The sequence below is a fragment of the Nicotiana tomentosiformis genome, chromosome 12 (genome assembly GCF_000390325.3).
Source record: "Nicotiana tomentosiformis chromosome 12, ASM39032v3, whole genome shotgun sequence".
Lineage (NCBI taxonomy): Eukaryota > Viridiplantae > Streptophyta > Magnoliopsida > Solanales > Solanaceae > Nicotiana > Nicotiana tomentosiformis.
In genome coordinates, this window is record NC_090823.1 from 45,789,140 (window position 1) to 45,805,938 (window position 16,799).

A 16,799-nucleotide genomic window follows, 5' to 3' on the forward strand; every position below is an offset into this window, starting at 1 on the left:
ATGACTGACTTTGAGGTCATCTTGGGCATGTACTAGTTGTCTCCGTACTATGCCGTTCTTGATTGCCATGCCAAGACTGTTACCTTGGCGATGCCAGAGTTGCCTAGATTGGAGTGGAGAGGCTCATCTATCAGTACATCTAGTCGGGTTATCTCTTTCTTGAAGGCTCTATATATGGTCGAGAAGGGTTGTTTGGCCTATTTGACTTATGTTTGGTATACTGTTGTAGAGACTCCCATGATCGATTCAGTGCCCATGGTGCGGGAGTTCTCCTTCTAATTTACCAGGCATGCCACCGAATTATGATATCGATTTCCGCATTAATTTAGCACCAGGCACCCAGCCTATCTCTATCTCGCCTTATCTTATGGCTCAAGCAGAGTTGAGACAGTTGAAGGAGCAATTTCAGGAGTTGCTCAAGAAGGGGTTCATAAGGCCAAGCATGTCGCCTTGGGGTGCATCGATATTATTTGTGAAGAAAAAGGATAGGAGTATGCGAGTGTGCATTGATTACCGCCAGCTGAACAAAGTCTCTATCAAGAATAAGTACTCGTTGTCGTGCGTTGGCGATTTGTTTGATCAGTTACAAGGTGCTAGAGTGTTCTCGAAGATCAACTTGAGATCTGGGTATCATGAGCTAATGATTCATGCTTTAGATATTTCGAAGATGGCTTTCCGGACTAGATATGGGTGCTATGAGTTTCTAGTGATGTCCTTCGGCTTGATTAACGACCCAATGGCATTTATAGATTTGATGAATTTGGTGTTCGGGCCATATCTTAACTCATTTATCAATGTATTCATTGATGACATATTGATCTACTCACGTAGTATGGAGGAGCACGAGCAGGATTTGAGGATAGTGCTTCAGACCTTGCGGGATCAAAAGATATATGCTAAGTTCTCCATGTGCGTGTTCTAGTTAGATTTTGTGGCATTTTTGGGGCATATTGTACCAGGATAGGGTATTAATGTGGATCCCAGGAAGGTCGAGGTAGTTCAAAGTTGGCTTTGTCCCACCACAGTATTGGGGCTAACGGGCTATTATCATCGATTCGTGGAGGGTTTCTCATATATTGTATCTCCTTTGACTAGATTGACTCAGAAAGGTGCTCAGTTCAGATGGTCCGATGATTGTGAGGGGAGCTTTCAAAAGCTCAAGACCGCATTGACTACAACACTAGTGTTGGTTGTACCCTCTAGTTCAGGGATGTATATTGTGTATTGCGATGCTTCGCGTGTTGGTTTGGGTTGTGTATTGATGTAGGAGGGCCAGTTACTGCATATGCTTCACTCAAGTTGAAGCCCCACAAGAAGAATTACTTTGTGCATGATTTGGAGTTAGCTGTGATAGTTCATGCTCTCAAGGCTTGAAGGCATTATCTTTACAGAGTGTCGTGCGAGGCTACTCCGATCACCGCAGTTTGTAGAATTTATATAAGCAGAGGGATCTTAATCTGAGGTAGAGCATGTGGATTGAGTTACTGAAGGATTATGATATTACCATCCTCTATCATACGGGCAACGCGAATGTGGTTGCGTATGCCTTGAGTAAAAAGTTTGAGAGTATGGGTAGTTTCGCATTCATTCAGCAAGGGAGAGGCCATTGGCTTTTGACATTTAGTCCTTAGCTAACCGACTTGTGAGGATGGATATTTCAGAGCCTACTCGAGTTCTTTCATATGTTGTAGCTAAGTCTTCTTTATTCGAGCAGATCAAGGTTTGTCAGTACGATGATCCGCACTTGTTGGTTCTTAAAGAGATGGTGCTACAGGGTGATGCCAAGGAGGTTACTATCGGGGATTATGGTGTTTTGTGGCTCCAAGGTCGCTTATGTGTTCCTAATGCTAATGGCTTGAGGGAGATGATCCTAGAGGAGGCACATAATTCTCATTATTCTATTCATCTAGGTGCCCAAAGATGTATCGTGACCTGAGGTAGCATTACTGGTCGCGGCAGATGAAGAAGGACATAGTCGAGTTTGTGGTGAGATGAAAATATGAGAACTAGAGGCCAAGTAGCCTACTTCACCAGATAGTTATACCAGAGTGGAAATGGGAGCGCATCACTATGGATTTCATAGTTGGGTTGCCACGGACGTTGAGGAAATTTGATGTTGTTTGGGTCATTGTTGACAGAGTGACCATGACTGCACACTTTATTCTGGTGATGACTACATACACTCCAGAGAGGTTGCCCTAGATTTATATTTAGGAGATCGTCCAGTTGCATGGCATGCCTATTTTCATCATTTCAGATAGACACTTAGTTCACATCACACTTCTAGAGAGCTGTACAGAGTGAGTTCGGTACCCGGGTAGATTTGAGCACGGCCTTTCATCCACAGACCGATGGGAAGTCAGAGCGGACAGTCCAGATTCTGGAGGATATGCTCAAAGCATGTGTGATTGACTACAAGAGGCAGTGGGATAGATTCTTACCATTGGCCTAGTTTGCTTATAACAACAGTTATAGTCCAACATCGAGATGACTCTATTTGAGGACTTGTATGGCCAATGATGTCGTTCCCCCATCGGTTTGTTTGAGCCTGGCGAGGCTAGGTTATATGGTACTGATTTGGTGAACGATGACTTGGATAAGGTAAAAATGATTCAGGAGCTACTTCGCACAGCTCAGTCTAAACAGAAGTGTTATGCGGATCAGAAAGCGCATGATTTATCATTTATGGTGGGCAAGAAGGTTCTCTTGAAAGTCTCACCGATGAAGGGTATAATAGGGTTCAGAAATAGGGGCAAACTGAATCTGAGGTTCATTGGTCCATTCGACGTGTTAGAGAGAGTTGGAGAGGTTGCATATAGGCTTGCTTTGCCTACCAGTCTATCGGGAGTTCATCCAGTTTTCCACGTGTCTATGCTCCGTAGGTACCATGCCGACAGGTCCCATGTGTTAGATTACAACATAGTTCAGCTAGATGAGAGCTTGGGTTATGAGGAGGAGTCAATTGCTATTGTTGACAGCCAGGTCCACAAGTTGAGGTCTAAGGAGATTTCAGTAGTAAAGGTCCAATGGATGGCTCAACCAGTTGAGGAGGTGACTTGGGAGACCGAGAAAGATATGTGGAGCAGATATGTCATGCCCCAAACTCGGAGAGTGCTACCGGTGCTCAACCGAGTGAACCCGGCCGAGCAACCCTATTAGATTTCTTTCTACCCAAACTCATCCACGAATAATGTAAGGCCGAATAAAAGTTTTGCAAAGGAAAAAAAATATTTCATGGTGTCGGAGTAGGCTTACGTGTTTGAGGATTGTAGAAATTAAGCTCGCCGCGGCTCAGACCTTTTGGGTTGAACAATGCACTGGAAAGTAAAGAAAATATTTTGGTAGCGAAATGCATTTTTGCGGTCCATTATGCGGTCCGCAGAGTGAGGCAGTAGAGGGGCAATTTTGGATGCCATTTTGCGGTCGACTATGCGATCATAGAACTATTCTACAGTTCATTATGCGATCGCAGAACAGGTCTGCAGGTTGCATAGTTACCGCAGACACAGACAGATTTTTGCTGGTTTTGGACACTAATTATACGACCGATATGCTGTCTGCGTATCGATTATGCGATTGCAGACCTTGTTTCAGAGCTCCATTTTTGGGTTTTTAAAACCCGACCCTACTTCGTTAAATACACGCTTTGGGCCATTTTTGAGCTAATATCTGACATTTTAGAGTGAGAGAGAGTGCCCTAGAGTGAGAAGGTGTTCCTCAATAATTGTTCTTCAATTCTTGCTCAAATTTTGGAAGATTAAGAAGGGAAACTCACTAGGTCTTCATCCTAGAGGTAAGATTCTACACCCTAACCCTCAATTTCGAATTTTGTCTAGAAATGGGTAATTAGCAAGATAATATTTGGGCATGAGAGTGGTTTATTCTACATGCATGTGTTATCAAAGGGTATAGGAAAATTGTTGAGCTAAAAATGATAAAGATTGGGTTGTGGGATGATGGAATCCTCCATAAAAGGACCCTGAAACCTTAATGCACACCTAGTATTTGATAAAATGCTCAAACGAGTTGAACCATGAGCATCTTCCTAATTTTGGTTCAATTTGTTATATTTCTGTAACAGATTAAAGTTGCTAAGAATTTCGGAACATTTTAGAGTTTAAGGAAGATCGATTGAGGTATGTTGGCTAAACTACTCTCTTAGAATTGAATTCCATGATGTTTTATAAGTTTCAAGTGTGGTTGTCTCAAGTTCCTTATTCTATGTTCCGAGTTGTTCCCAATGAATTTGATTGTCCCGAATAAGCAAAGTGTCTAGAATTAAGTATTCAAAACGTGTTCCGAATGTCCCTAATACATTATGTTATCCTTTGGGAATGTGTTCAAGAATGATATGTGTATTTAAATGCTATGTCTTTGAGTTTTGTTTCAAATTAAGGTTATGATTCCAAATTGTGTGAGAAAACTCAATATGCTTAAGACTCTTAATTTCTCATATGTGTACCTAAAGTCTTGATTGGAAATGTCTTAGTGTTGATAACCTATAAAGATGGTTGAAAGTGAAATAAGTGAATTGGGATATAAAGTGTGGCCAATGTGAAAAAGTGAAAGTTATACTTGTGGCCAATGGTGCCAATGAAATGAAATGATGTGAGAAAGGTTAAGAAATGAGCCTTGATTCAACTATTCTGAATTGACTTCGAAAATAGAATTTCCTAAAAGCTTATAAACTCAAGTCATGCCTATATGTGGCTGTTTTAACAGACGTTATGATTAGTGAGTATTTTCAATGTGTTTTGCGTTCTTACATATCCGTGAGTGGAAATTGTGTATTGCCCTTTTGGAAAACAATATGTCAAGAATAAGTTGTGTGTTATTAGTTTATTATTTTAACTTACGCATCAATTGCCAATTATTTTACTCCATTTCTCATAAACAAATCTATTGTGCTTAAATTGTTCATTTCTAATGATCTTAAAGTTGTGATTTCCAGAATATTATATATATGTTGATATTTATGATGATGATATATGAGAAGGAAGAGATGAAAGTGTGGAATATCAAATATGGCCATCGTGCCTTGAATAAAGAATCTTGTGAATGGCCAAAAGAGCCAAGGAATTATTGTGGTTGTTATTGGTTGAAAATACTAGTGGAGATTTATACAATGTAAAAGATGATGAGGTAAATACATTTGCACCTATGTTATTTTTGTGAATTATTCCCCTTATTTGGGATGAGATTGATGTGATAAAATTATTCCTCTTAATTGGGATAAGATTGATTGCTATAAAAGGGTTGATGTCTCGAATAAGACAGCCTAGCCGATCGGGTCATGATCGGACTTCGTGCTAAAAGTACGGTGGTATTGGTATTGCGAGTGATTGTGGTTGATGTCTCTAATGAGATAGCCTAGCCGATCGGGACGAGATCGGACTCCGTGCTAAAAGTACGGTGGTATTGGTATTGTGAATATTGGTATTGTGAACGGTGATATTGTGAACAGTGGTATATCGGTGCTAAAGATCTCCCAGCCAAAAATAATATTATCATAATAATTTGATTATCACTTCACTGTGTTATCTTCATATTTTGGAAATTATTATGTTTTAACTTGGCATTTGAATATCATTGATTGTGACTTGTTGTTTCTATAGATTTTCCTTTCTTACATTGGTATTCTATTTTAAAAGAGGACAGTTAGCTTTACATACTATTTCTATTCCATGTGTACTAACATCCCTTTTGCCGGGGGCGCTGCATCTTTAATGGATACAGGTGATTCATCAGCGGTGTAGCTTTGGTCCACGTTAGCAGTTACTCCCTATTAAGCAGGTTTTGGTGAGCCCTACTCTATTCCGGGCCCGATGTCAATTGATGTTACACTTTGTGTCTTGAGGTATAGCCGGGGCCTTATTGCCGGCACTTCCATACTATTCTTCTATCATATTAAGAGGCCCCGTAGACAGGTTGTGGGTGGTGTATGATGTTGGGATTTGAACTAGAAATGTTGCTATTTGGCAAACATATTTTTCATTATATCTATAAACTTGTAATACTTTTGAAATTATGAATGAAGTTGCTAATGGAATGAAATGGGAGTTGTTAATAAAATATTTTCATTATTTGACTAATGGAGTGAATTTCCTCTTTATTCATGGATGAGTTTGGGTAGAAGGAAATTTAATAGGCTTGCTCGTCCAGGTTCACTCAGTTGAGCACCGTTCGCGCTCCCCGAGTGACGGGCATGACAAACTTGGTATCAGAGCCTAAGGTTTTAAAGTGTCCTAGGATGTCTCGGAGCCGTGTCTAGTAGAGTCCTTATTATTGATATGTTGTCAACCACATCTATAATTTGGATGCTACATGGGCATTTAGGAATAATACCCTTCTTTCATGTTCTTGATCGTGCGATAAAGCTGATGGTAAGATTGCTCCTCCTTTAACTCGTGCTTTACTTTAACTTTTAGTACATGGCACCTAAGAAGAAGGCAAGAACTGGCCAAAGAGCCAATGTCACCCCAGGAGTGACAGTTGACCCTATAATTGATTATGCGGGTGAGCACCCGAGGAGTGAGAATATTCCTCCAGTTACTACAGTGCCTGACTCTACTACAACTGATCAGACCGCACCTGTCCCTACACCTACTGAGGGTACAACGGTCCCCAACTGATATACCAGTGCCACCTCCAGTTCCAGCTTCTGATTCTGGTGTTTCTTATATTGATATTAGGGGAGCCATATAGATGTTGGCTCAGATAGTGGCATCCCAGGCCCAGAGATCAAATGTTGCACCCACTTCTTCCAGTCAGCCAGGGGATTCTACTAGTTCCAGGGTAAACAGGTTTCTCCAGTTCGATCCTCCAATGTTCACGGGTACTAACCCAGAAGAGGATTCACAGGACTTCATTGATGAGATGCACAGGACTCTCAGAGTTATGCGTGCTACTGAAACGGAGGCAGTAGAATTGGCCTCCTACCGCTTGAAAGAGGTTGCATATTCTTGGTTTGAACTATGGAAGGAGTCCCGTGAAGAAGGGAGCCCTCCGGCGAGGTGGGGTGAGTTTGTCGATGCCTTCATTGATCATTTCTTGCCTGCCGAGACTAAGGCAGCCCGTGATGCTGAGTTTGAGAACTTGAGGCAAGGTAGCCTGAGTGTGTGGGATTACCATATGAGATTCGTGTACCTGTCTAAGTATGTTATTTAAATGCTGCCCACTATGGAGGCTATAGTGCGCCGATTTGTACAGGGCCTTAGTCCTTTGGTAATTAATGAGGCCGCTACAGCAGCCTTGAATTCTGATATGAACTATGGAAATATAGTGGCATTCGCTCAAGACACGGAGACCCACAGATTGAGGAACAGAATTGAGCGAGATGGTAGTAATAAGGCCCGGTCTGCGGGCAACTTTGGTGGTTCTTTTGGTGGTGGCAAGTCAACATTCAGGGGAGGGTTGTCAGGACCATCCCAATCCTTTTCTCGATCTTCAGATAGTGCAATGCTATCAGGGCCCAGTCAGCAGCAGCAATAGAGCCATTTTAGGCCCAGTCAGGGCAACATGGGCTCCTATCAGTAGGGTCGTCCGGGTGGTAAATTCCAGCAGCAGAGGAGGCCCCCATGTCCTAGGAGTGGAAATATGCCCCTAGGAATATGCTACATGGACATACCCATATGTTACGGATGCGGATTGAGGGGTCACATTAAGAGGGATTGCCGTTCGTCCCGTCAGGGTGCGGGTAGGGGCATAGCACATCCAGCCAGTTCTGCAACTACTACATCCGCAACACCTCCTCCAGCTCAAGGCACTCCAACACCCATAGGGCGTGGTGCAGCTAGGGGTGGAGCATAGAGTTCGGGAGGATCCAGCCGTTTCTATGCTATGAGGGGTCTCTAGAATTCAGAGGCTTCTCCAAATGTTGCCACGGGTATATTGACTGTCCAATCTCATGATGTGTATGATCTTATTGATCCAGGTTCTACATTGTCATATGTCACTCCTTATGTTGCTATGGAATTTGGGCTAGAACCGGAACAGCTTCATGAGCCGTTCTCTGTATCTACTCCGGTTGGTGAGTCTATTTTGACCGCGCGGGTCTATAGGGATTGTGTTGTCATGTTGCATAGTCAGGGCACCGTGGACGATCTTATTGAATTGAGAATGGTCGATTTTGATGTGATAATGGGGATGGATTGGCTTTATTCTCATTTTTCCAAGCTTGATTGCCGAACCAGGACTGTTAGGTTCGAATTTCCAAATGGACCAGTCATTGAGTGGAAGGGTAATGAAGTAGTTCTGAACGGTAGGTTTATTTCCTACCTTAAGGCCACAAAGATGATCAACAAGGGATGTATTTACCATTTGGTCCGGGTTACGGACACTGATGCCGAGGCACCTACACTTGAGTCCGTGCCTGTTGTGAATGAATTTCCGGGAGTCTTTCCGGATGAACTCCCTGGGATCCCACTAGATAGAGAGATTGATTTTGGGATTGATGTGAGGCCAGACACACATCCTATATCTATTCCACTACAGAATAGCACCGGCAAAATTGAAGGAGCTAAAGGAACAATTGAGAGATTTGTTAGAAAAGTGTTTTATCCAGCCAAGTGTGCCGCCTTGGGGCGCACCGGTCCTTTTTGTAAGAAAAAAAGATGGGTCACTGAGAATGTGTATTGACTCTCGGCAGCTTAATAAGGTCACAATCAAGAATAAGTACCCACTTCCAAGGATATATGACTTGTTTGATCAATTTCAAGGTGCCAGGTACTTCTCCAAGATTGATTTAAGATCCGGGTATCACCAATTAAAGATCAGGGAGCGGGATATTCCGAAAATAGCTTTTAGAACCCGGAAGGGGAATTTGTGTTTCTAGTGATGTCTTTTGGGCTAACAAATGTACCAGCAGCCTCCATGGATCTTATGAATCGAGTTTTTAAGACATTACTTGACTTGAAGACCATGCCGATCATCTCAGGGTAGTTCTGCAAAACCTACATCAGCATTAGTTATATGCAAAGTTTTCAAAGTGTGAATTTTGACTTGAAGCAGTCATATTCTTGGGTAATGTAGTCTCTAGTGATGGAATTAAGATTGATCCTCAGAAAGTTCAGCTGTGAAGAATTGGCCGAGGCTTACAACTCCAACAGAGATTCGCAATTTCTTAGGCTTAGCTGGATATTACATAAAGTTTATGGAGGGGTTTTCTACTCTTGCCTCTCCATTGACTAAATTAACGCAGAAGGCAATTAAGTCCCAATGGTCAGATGTTTGTGAAAAGAGTTTTCAGGAGTTGAAGGCAAGATTGACTGCGGCACCGGTATTGACTCTACCAGAGGGTATAGATGGATTTGTGGCATATTGTGATGTTTCAAGAATTAGGCATGGATGTATATTAATGCAACATGAAAAGGTTATAGCTTATGCTTCTAGGCAACTCAAGAATCATGAAAAGAACTATCCAACACATGATTTAGAACATGCGGCAGTGGTATTTGCATTGAAAATTTGGTGTCATTATTTATATGGGGTCCATGTGGATATATTCACGGACCATAAGAGCCTTCAATATATTTTCAAGCAAAAGGAATTGAATATGAGGCAGAGAAGATGGCTTGAGTTACTCAAGGACAATGACATTGATATTCTATATCATCCGGGGAAGGCCAATGTTGTGGCAGATGCTCTTAGCTGGAAATCTATGGGTAGTTTTGCTCACTTGGAGGCATATCAAAGGCCATTGGCCAAAGAAGTTCACCGATTGGCTAGTTTGGGAGTTCGTCCTGAGGACTCTAGTGAAGGAGGGGTAATTGTGCAAAATAAAGCTGAATCATTGCTTGTTGTAGAAGTCAAAGAGAAGCAATACACGATCCATTATTGGTGCAATTGAAAGAGGGGATTCATAAACATAAGACCATGGCCTTTTCTCTTGGCATGGATGATGGTACACTAAGGTACCAAGGGTGACTATGTGTTCCAAACGTGGATAGTCTCTGTGAAAGAATTATGACTGAAGCTCACACTTCTAGGTATTCCGTGCAACCAGGTTCTACAAAAATGTATCATGATCTTAAGGAAGTCTATTGGTGGAATGATATGAAGAGGAATGTAGCGGAATTTGTGGCGAAGTGTACAAATTGTCAGCAAGTGAAGGTCGAACACCAACGGCCCGGTGGGTTGGCACAGAACATAGAAATTCCAATATGGAAGTGGGAAATGATTAATATGGACTTTGTTGTAGGATTACCGCGCACTCCGCGCAAGTTTGACTCAATTTGGGTGATTTTGGACCAACTCACAAAATTAGCACACGTTTTGCCGGTTAAGTCTACCGACACAGCGGAACAGTATGCTTAGTTGTATATCATAGAAATAGTCAGGTTGCATGGCACCCCAGTTTCCATCATTTCTGATCGGGGAGCACAATTCACTGCTAATTTTTGGAAGAAATTTCAGCAAGGCTTGGGCACTCAGGTGAATCTTAGTACAGCCTTTCACCCGCAGACTAACGGGCAGGCAGAGCGGACTATTCAGACGCTTGAGAATATGTTGCGCGCTTGTGCTCTAGACTTTAAAGGTAGCTGCGATGATCATTTACCACTCATATAATTTGCATACAACAATAGCTATCATGCTAGCATTTAGATGGTACCGTTTGAGGCTTTATATGGTAGGAGATGTAGATCTCCCATTGGGTGTTTTGAAATATGGGAAGCAGAGCTGATAGGGCCACACCTGGTGCATCAGTCTATAGAAAAAGTTAAAATCATTAAGGAGAGGTTGAAGACTGCTCAGAGTCGTCAGAAATCCTATTCGGGTGTTCGTCGTAGGGATTTGAAGTTCAAAGAAGATGATTGGGTATTCTTGAAAGTTTTCCCCATGAAGGGTGTAATGCAATTTGGTAAGAAAGGGAAAATGAGTTCGAGGTATGTCAGACCGTACAAAATAATTCAGAGGATCGGTGAGGTGGTGTACAAGCTTGAGCTACCACCTAAGATGTCATTAGTACACACGGTATTTCATGTGTCTATATTGAAGAAAGTAGTTGGATAACTGACACTCATTGTTCCGGTTGAGACTATTGAGGTAAATGAGAAATCGACTTACGAAGAGATTCCAATTTCTATTATTGATCGGCAAGTCCGAAAGTTGAGAAACAAAGAAATTGCATCCGTGAAAGTGCTATGGAGAAACCAACATGTTGAAGAGGCTACTTGGGAGGCCGAGGAAGAAATGACCAAAAGTATCCTTATTTGTTTGAATAACCATGTATTTATTAGTTGTGCCTTATGAAAATGCTAAGAGATACTTTCTATGAATTATGTATGATTTGTACATTTGATGTTAAGGGTGTTCCACTCTGGTAATATAATTGCTTGTGAGGACACAGTTGGTTTTGTTTTGTGTTATGTTACGTTGTTGGATTATGTATATGTTTTAAGGATGTGTTTCTGGAGCTCTCTGAGAGGTGGATAGGCCTAGTTACAAGGGAAACTCTGACAAATTTTTTGAAAATTTAAGGAGTTAGTCAAATTTGGGGTTGCTGGTATGTGGTATTAAAACTAAGTTGCATAAGATGCTATTTTGACCCTCATTCAAGGACGAATGATCCTAAGTGGGGGAGAATGTAAGGCCCCGTAAAAGGTTTGCAAAGAAAATGCATTTTTGCGGTCCATTATGCGATCGCAGAATCACTCTGCGGACCGCATAATGGCCGTAGAATTAGGAAAGAGAGGGGAAATTTTGGATGCCATTCTGCGGTCGACTATACAACAGCAAAACTGTTCTGCGATTCATTATGCGACCACAGAACAGGTCTGCGGGTCGCATAGTGACCCCAGACACAGATAGATTTTTACTGGTTTTGGACTCCAATTATGCGACCGATATGCGGTCCGCATATCGATTATGCGATCGTAGACCTTGTTCCGAAGCTCCATTTTTGGATTTTTAAAACCCGGACCTACTTCGTTAAATACACACTTTGGGCCATTTTTGAGCTACAATCTGACATTTTAGAGTGAGAGAGAGTGCCCTAGAGTGAGAAGGTGTTCCTTAATAATTGTTCTTCAATTCTTTCTCAAATTTTGAATGATTAAGAAGGGAAACTCACTAGGTCTTCATCCCAGAGGTAAGATTCTACACCCTAACCCTCAATTTCAAATTTTGTCTAGAAATGGGTAATAAGCAAGATAATATTTGGGTATGAGAGTTGTTTATTCTACATGCATGTGTTATCAAAGGGTGTAGGAAGATTATTGAGCTAAAAATGGTAAAGATTGGGTTGTGGGATGATGGAATCCTCCATAAAAGGACCTTGAAACCTTAATGCACACCTAGTGTTTGATAAAATGCTCAAATGAGCTAGAACCATGAGCATCTTCCTAATTTTGGTTTAATTTATTCTATTTCTACAATAGATTGAAGTTGCTAAGAATTCCGGAATGTTTTAGAGTTTAAGGAAGCTCGATTGAGGTATGTTGGCTAAACTACTCTCTTAGAATTGAATTCAATGATGTTCTCATATGTTTCAAGTGTGGTTGTCTCAAGTTCTTTATTCTATGTTCCGAGTTGTTCCCAATAAATTTGATTGTCCCGAATAAGCAAAGTGTCTAGAATTAAGTATTCAAAACGTGTTCTGAATGTCCCTAATACATTATGTTATCCTTTGGGAATGTGTTCAAGAATGATATGTATATTTAAATGCTATGTCTTTGAGTTGTGTTTCTAATGAAGGTTATGATTCCAAATTAAGTGAGAAAACTCAATATCCTTATCACTCTTAATTGCTCATATGTGTACCTAAAGTCTTGATTGAAAATGTCTTACTGTTGATAACCTATAAAGATGGTTGGAAGTGAAATAAGTGAATTGGGATATAAAGTGTGGCCAATGTGCAAAAGTGAAAGTTATACTTGTGGCCAATGGTGCCAATGAAATTAAATGATGTGAGAAAGGTTATAAAATGAGCCTTGATTAAACTATTCTGAATTGACTTCGAAAATAGAATTGCCTGAAAGCTTATAAACTCAAGTCATGCCTATATGTTGCTGTTTTAACAGACGTTATGATTTGTGAGTATTTTCAATGTATTTTGCGTTCTTACATATCCGTGAGTGGAAATTGTGTATTGCTTTTTTGGAAAAAATATGTCAAGAATAAATGGTGTGCTATTAGTTGATGATTTTAACTTGCGCATCAATTGCCAATTATTTTACTCCATTTCTCGGAAAGAAATCTATTGTGCTTAAATTGTTCATTTCTAATGATCTTAAAGTTGTGATTTTCGTAATATTATATGTATGTTGATATTTATGATGATGATACATGAGAGGGAAGAGATGAAAGTGTGGAATATCAAATATGGCTATCGTGCCTTGGATAATGAATCTTGTAAATGGCCAAAAGAGCCAAGGAAATATTGTGCTTGTTATTGGTTGAAAATACTAGTGGAGATTTATACAATGTGTAAGATAATGAGGAAAATACATTTGCACCTATGTTATTTTTTTGAATTATTCCCCTTATTTGGGACGAGATTGATGTGATAAAATTATTCCTCTTAATTGGGATAAGATTGATTGATATAAAAGGGTTGATGTCTCGAATAAGACAGCCTAGCCGATCGGGTCATGATCGGACTCCGTACTAAAAGTACGGTGGTATTGGTATTGAGAGTGATTGTGGTTGATGTCTCTAATGAGATGGCCTAGCTGATCGGGTCGAGATCGGACTCCGTGCTAAATGTACGGTGGTATTGGTATTGTGAACGGTGATATTATAAATAGTGCTATATCGGTGCTAAAGATCTCCCAGTCAAAAATAATATTATCATAATAATTTGATAATCACTTCACAGTGTTATCTTCATATTTTGGAACTTATTATGTTTTAACTTGGAATTTGAATATCATTGATTGTGACTTGTTGTTTCTATGGATTTCCCTTTTCTTACATTGGTATTCTATTTTGAAAGAGGACAGTTAGCTTTACATACTAGTACTATTCCTATGTACTAACATCCCTTTTACCGGGGGCACTGCATCTTCAATGGATGCAGGTGACTCATTAGTGGTGCAGCTTTGGTCCTCGTTAGCAGTTACTCACTATTAAGAAGGTTTTGGTGATCCCTACTCTATTCCGGGCCCGATGTCACCTGATGTTACACTTTGTGTCTTGAGGTATAGTCGCGGCCTTGTTGCCGGCACTTCCATACTATGCTTTTATCATATTTAGAGGCTACGTAGACAGGTTGTGGGTGGTCTATGATGTTGGGAATTAAACTAGAAATGCTGCTATTTGGCAAACATGTTTTTCATTATATCTATAAACTTGTAATACTTTGGAAATTATGAAGGAAGTTGCTAATGGAATGAAATGGGAATTGTTAATAAAATATTTTCAGTGTTTGATTAATGGAGTGCATCTCCTCTATATTCATAGATGAGTTTGGGTAGAAGGAAATCTAATAGGTTTGCTCGACCGGGTTCACTCGGTTGAGCGCTGATCGCGCTCCCAGAGTTTGGGGCGTGACAAATAAAGAGGAGATGTACTCCATTAATCAAACATTGAAAAGATTTTATTAACAACTCCCATTTCACTTCCATTAGCAGCTTCATTCATAACTTCCAAAATATTACAAGTTTATAAATATAATGAAAAATATGTTTTCCAAATACCAACATTTCTACGGAGCCTCTAAGTACAACAGAAGAGTAGTATGGAAGTGACGGTAATAAGGCCCCGGCTATACCTCAAAACACAATATACAACTCGAATGACATCAGGCCCGGAATAGAGTAGGGCTCACCAAAACCTGTTGAATAGAGAGAGAGTGCTAATGACGACCAAAGCTGCCCGCTGATGAACCACCTACATCCATTAAAGATATAATGCCCCCGGCAAAAGGGAAGTTAGTACATATGGAATAGTACTAGTATATAAAGCTAACTGTCCTATTTCAAAATAGAATGCCAATGTAAGAAAGAAAAAACCATGGATACAATAATTCAACAATCAATAATATTCAAATGCCAAGTTAAAACATAATAATTTTCAAAATATGAAAATAACACTGTGAAGTGATAATCAAAATATGATGACAATATTATTTTTGGTTGAGAGATCTTTAGCACCGATATATCACTGTTCATAATATCACCTTTTATAATACCAATATTCACAGTACGAATACCACCGTACTTTTAGCACGGAGTCCGATCACGACCCGACCGGCTAGGCCATCTCATTAGAGACATCAACCACATCACTTTCAATACCAATACCATCGTACTTTTAGCACGAAGTCCGATCATGACCCGATCGGCTAGCCTATCTCATTAGAGACATCAACCACAATCATTATTTTAATTACAATTTCCAGCACAATCACCACCATATGTGCGGCATGGTGTCCGATCACGACCCGATCATATAGGCCATCTCACCACAATGCCGTGTGGATCGACATCATCCTTTTCTATCACATCAATTTCATCCAAAATAAGGGGAATGATTTTATCACATCAAACTCATCCCAAATAAGGGGAATAATTCACAAAAATAACATAGGTACAAATGTATTTAACTCCTCATCTTTCACATTGTATGAATCTACACTAGTATTATCAAACAATAACAACAAAAATATTCCCTTGGCTCTTTTGGCCATTCACAAAATTCTTTATTCAAGGCACGGTGGCCGTATTTGGTATTCCACACTTTCATTTCTTCCCTCTCATGTATCATCATCATACACATATATAATATTCCGGAAATCATAACTTTATGTTCATTAGAAATGAACAACTTAAGCCCAATAAATTTCTTTCCGAGAAATGGAGTAAAATAATTGGCAATTGATGCGCAAGTTAAAATCATCAACAAGTAAAACACCATTTATTCTTGAAATACTTTTCCCCAAAAAGGGAAATACCTAATTTTCACTCACGAATATGTAAGAACACAAAACACATTGCAAATACTCACAAAGCATAGCATTTGTTAAAACAGCCACATATGGGCATGCCTGGAGTTCATAAGCTTTTAGGCAATTCCATTTTCGAAGTCAATTTTGGAACAATTGAATCAAAGCTCATTTCATAATCTTTATCACATCATTTTATTTCATTAGAACCATTGGCCACAAGTATAACTTTCACTCTTGGCACGTTGGCCACACTTTATATCCCCAATTCACGTATTTCACTTCCAACCATCTTTATAGATTATCAACAATAAGACATTTCGAATCAAGACTTTAGGTACACATATTAACAATTAATAGTCTTAAGAATATTGAGTTTTCTCACACAATTTTGCATCATAACCTTCATTTGAAACACAACTCAAAGACATAGCATTTTAATACACATATCATTCTTGAACTCATTCCCAAAAGATAACATAATGTGATAGGAACATTCAAAACACATTTTGAAGACATAATTCTTGACACTTTGCGTATTCGGGACAATTGAATTTATTGGGAACAACTCGGAACATAGAATAAGAAACTTGAGACAACTATACTTGAAACTTGCGGAAACATCATTGAATTCAATTCTAAGAGAGTAGTTTAGCCAACATACCTCGCTTTGAGCTTTCCTTGAATTACTACAATGTTCCGGAAATTCTAGCAATCTCAATCTATTTTGAAACATAACAAAATTGAACACAAATTACGAAGATATTCATGGTTTCAGCTCATTTGAGCATTTTATCAAACACTAGGTGTGCGAATTTGGCTACAAGGTTCTTCTACAAGATTTCTTTCATTTCATAATGGGAAAGATCTTGATGAACAAAGCTTGGGCAAGATCTTGATGAACAAAACACTTCAT

General features: G+C 39.9%; 1 protein-coding gene across 1 annotated transcript; it reads left to right on the forward strand.

Annotated features, from left to right (window-relative positions):
• Positions 1–2,607: 2,607 nt before the first annotated feature.
• Positions 2,608–7,491, forward strand: LOC138902568 (uncharacterized). The gene is made up of 3 exons (XM_070190451.1): positions 2,608–3,051; positions 6,772–7,018; positions 7,283–7,491. The coding sequence occupies exons 1-3, from the start codon at positions 2,608–2,610 to the stop codon at positions 7,489–7,491; spliced, it is 900 nt and encodes a 299-aa protein (XP_070046552.1).
• The last annotated feature ends 9,308 nt before the right edge of the window (positions 7,492–16,799 follow it).

What these genes read in the sequence shown, in the direction of transcription:
- LOC138902568 (XM_070190451.1), top strand. Translation starts at nt 2,608, where the DNA reads ATGATTCAGGAGCTACTTCGCACAGCTCAGTCTAAACAGAAGTGTTAT. An exon ending in TGGCTCAACCAGTTGAGGAG is followed by an intron (nt 3,052 to 6,771) that starts GTGACTTGGGAG and finishes TCTTCCAGTCAG; the next exon opens with CCAGGGGATTCTACTAGTTC. An exon ending in GAGCCCTCCGGCGAGGTGGG is followed by an intron (nt 7,019 to 7,282) that starts GTGAGTTTGTCG and finishes ATGGAAATATAG; the next exon opens with TGGCATTCGCTCAAGACACG.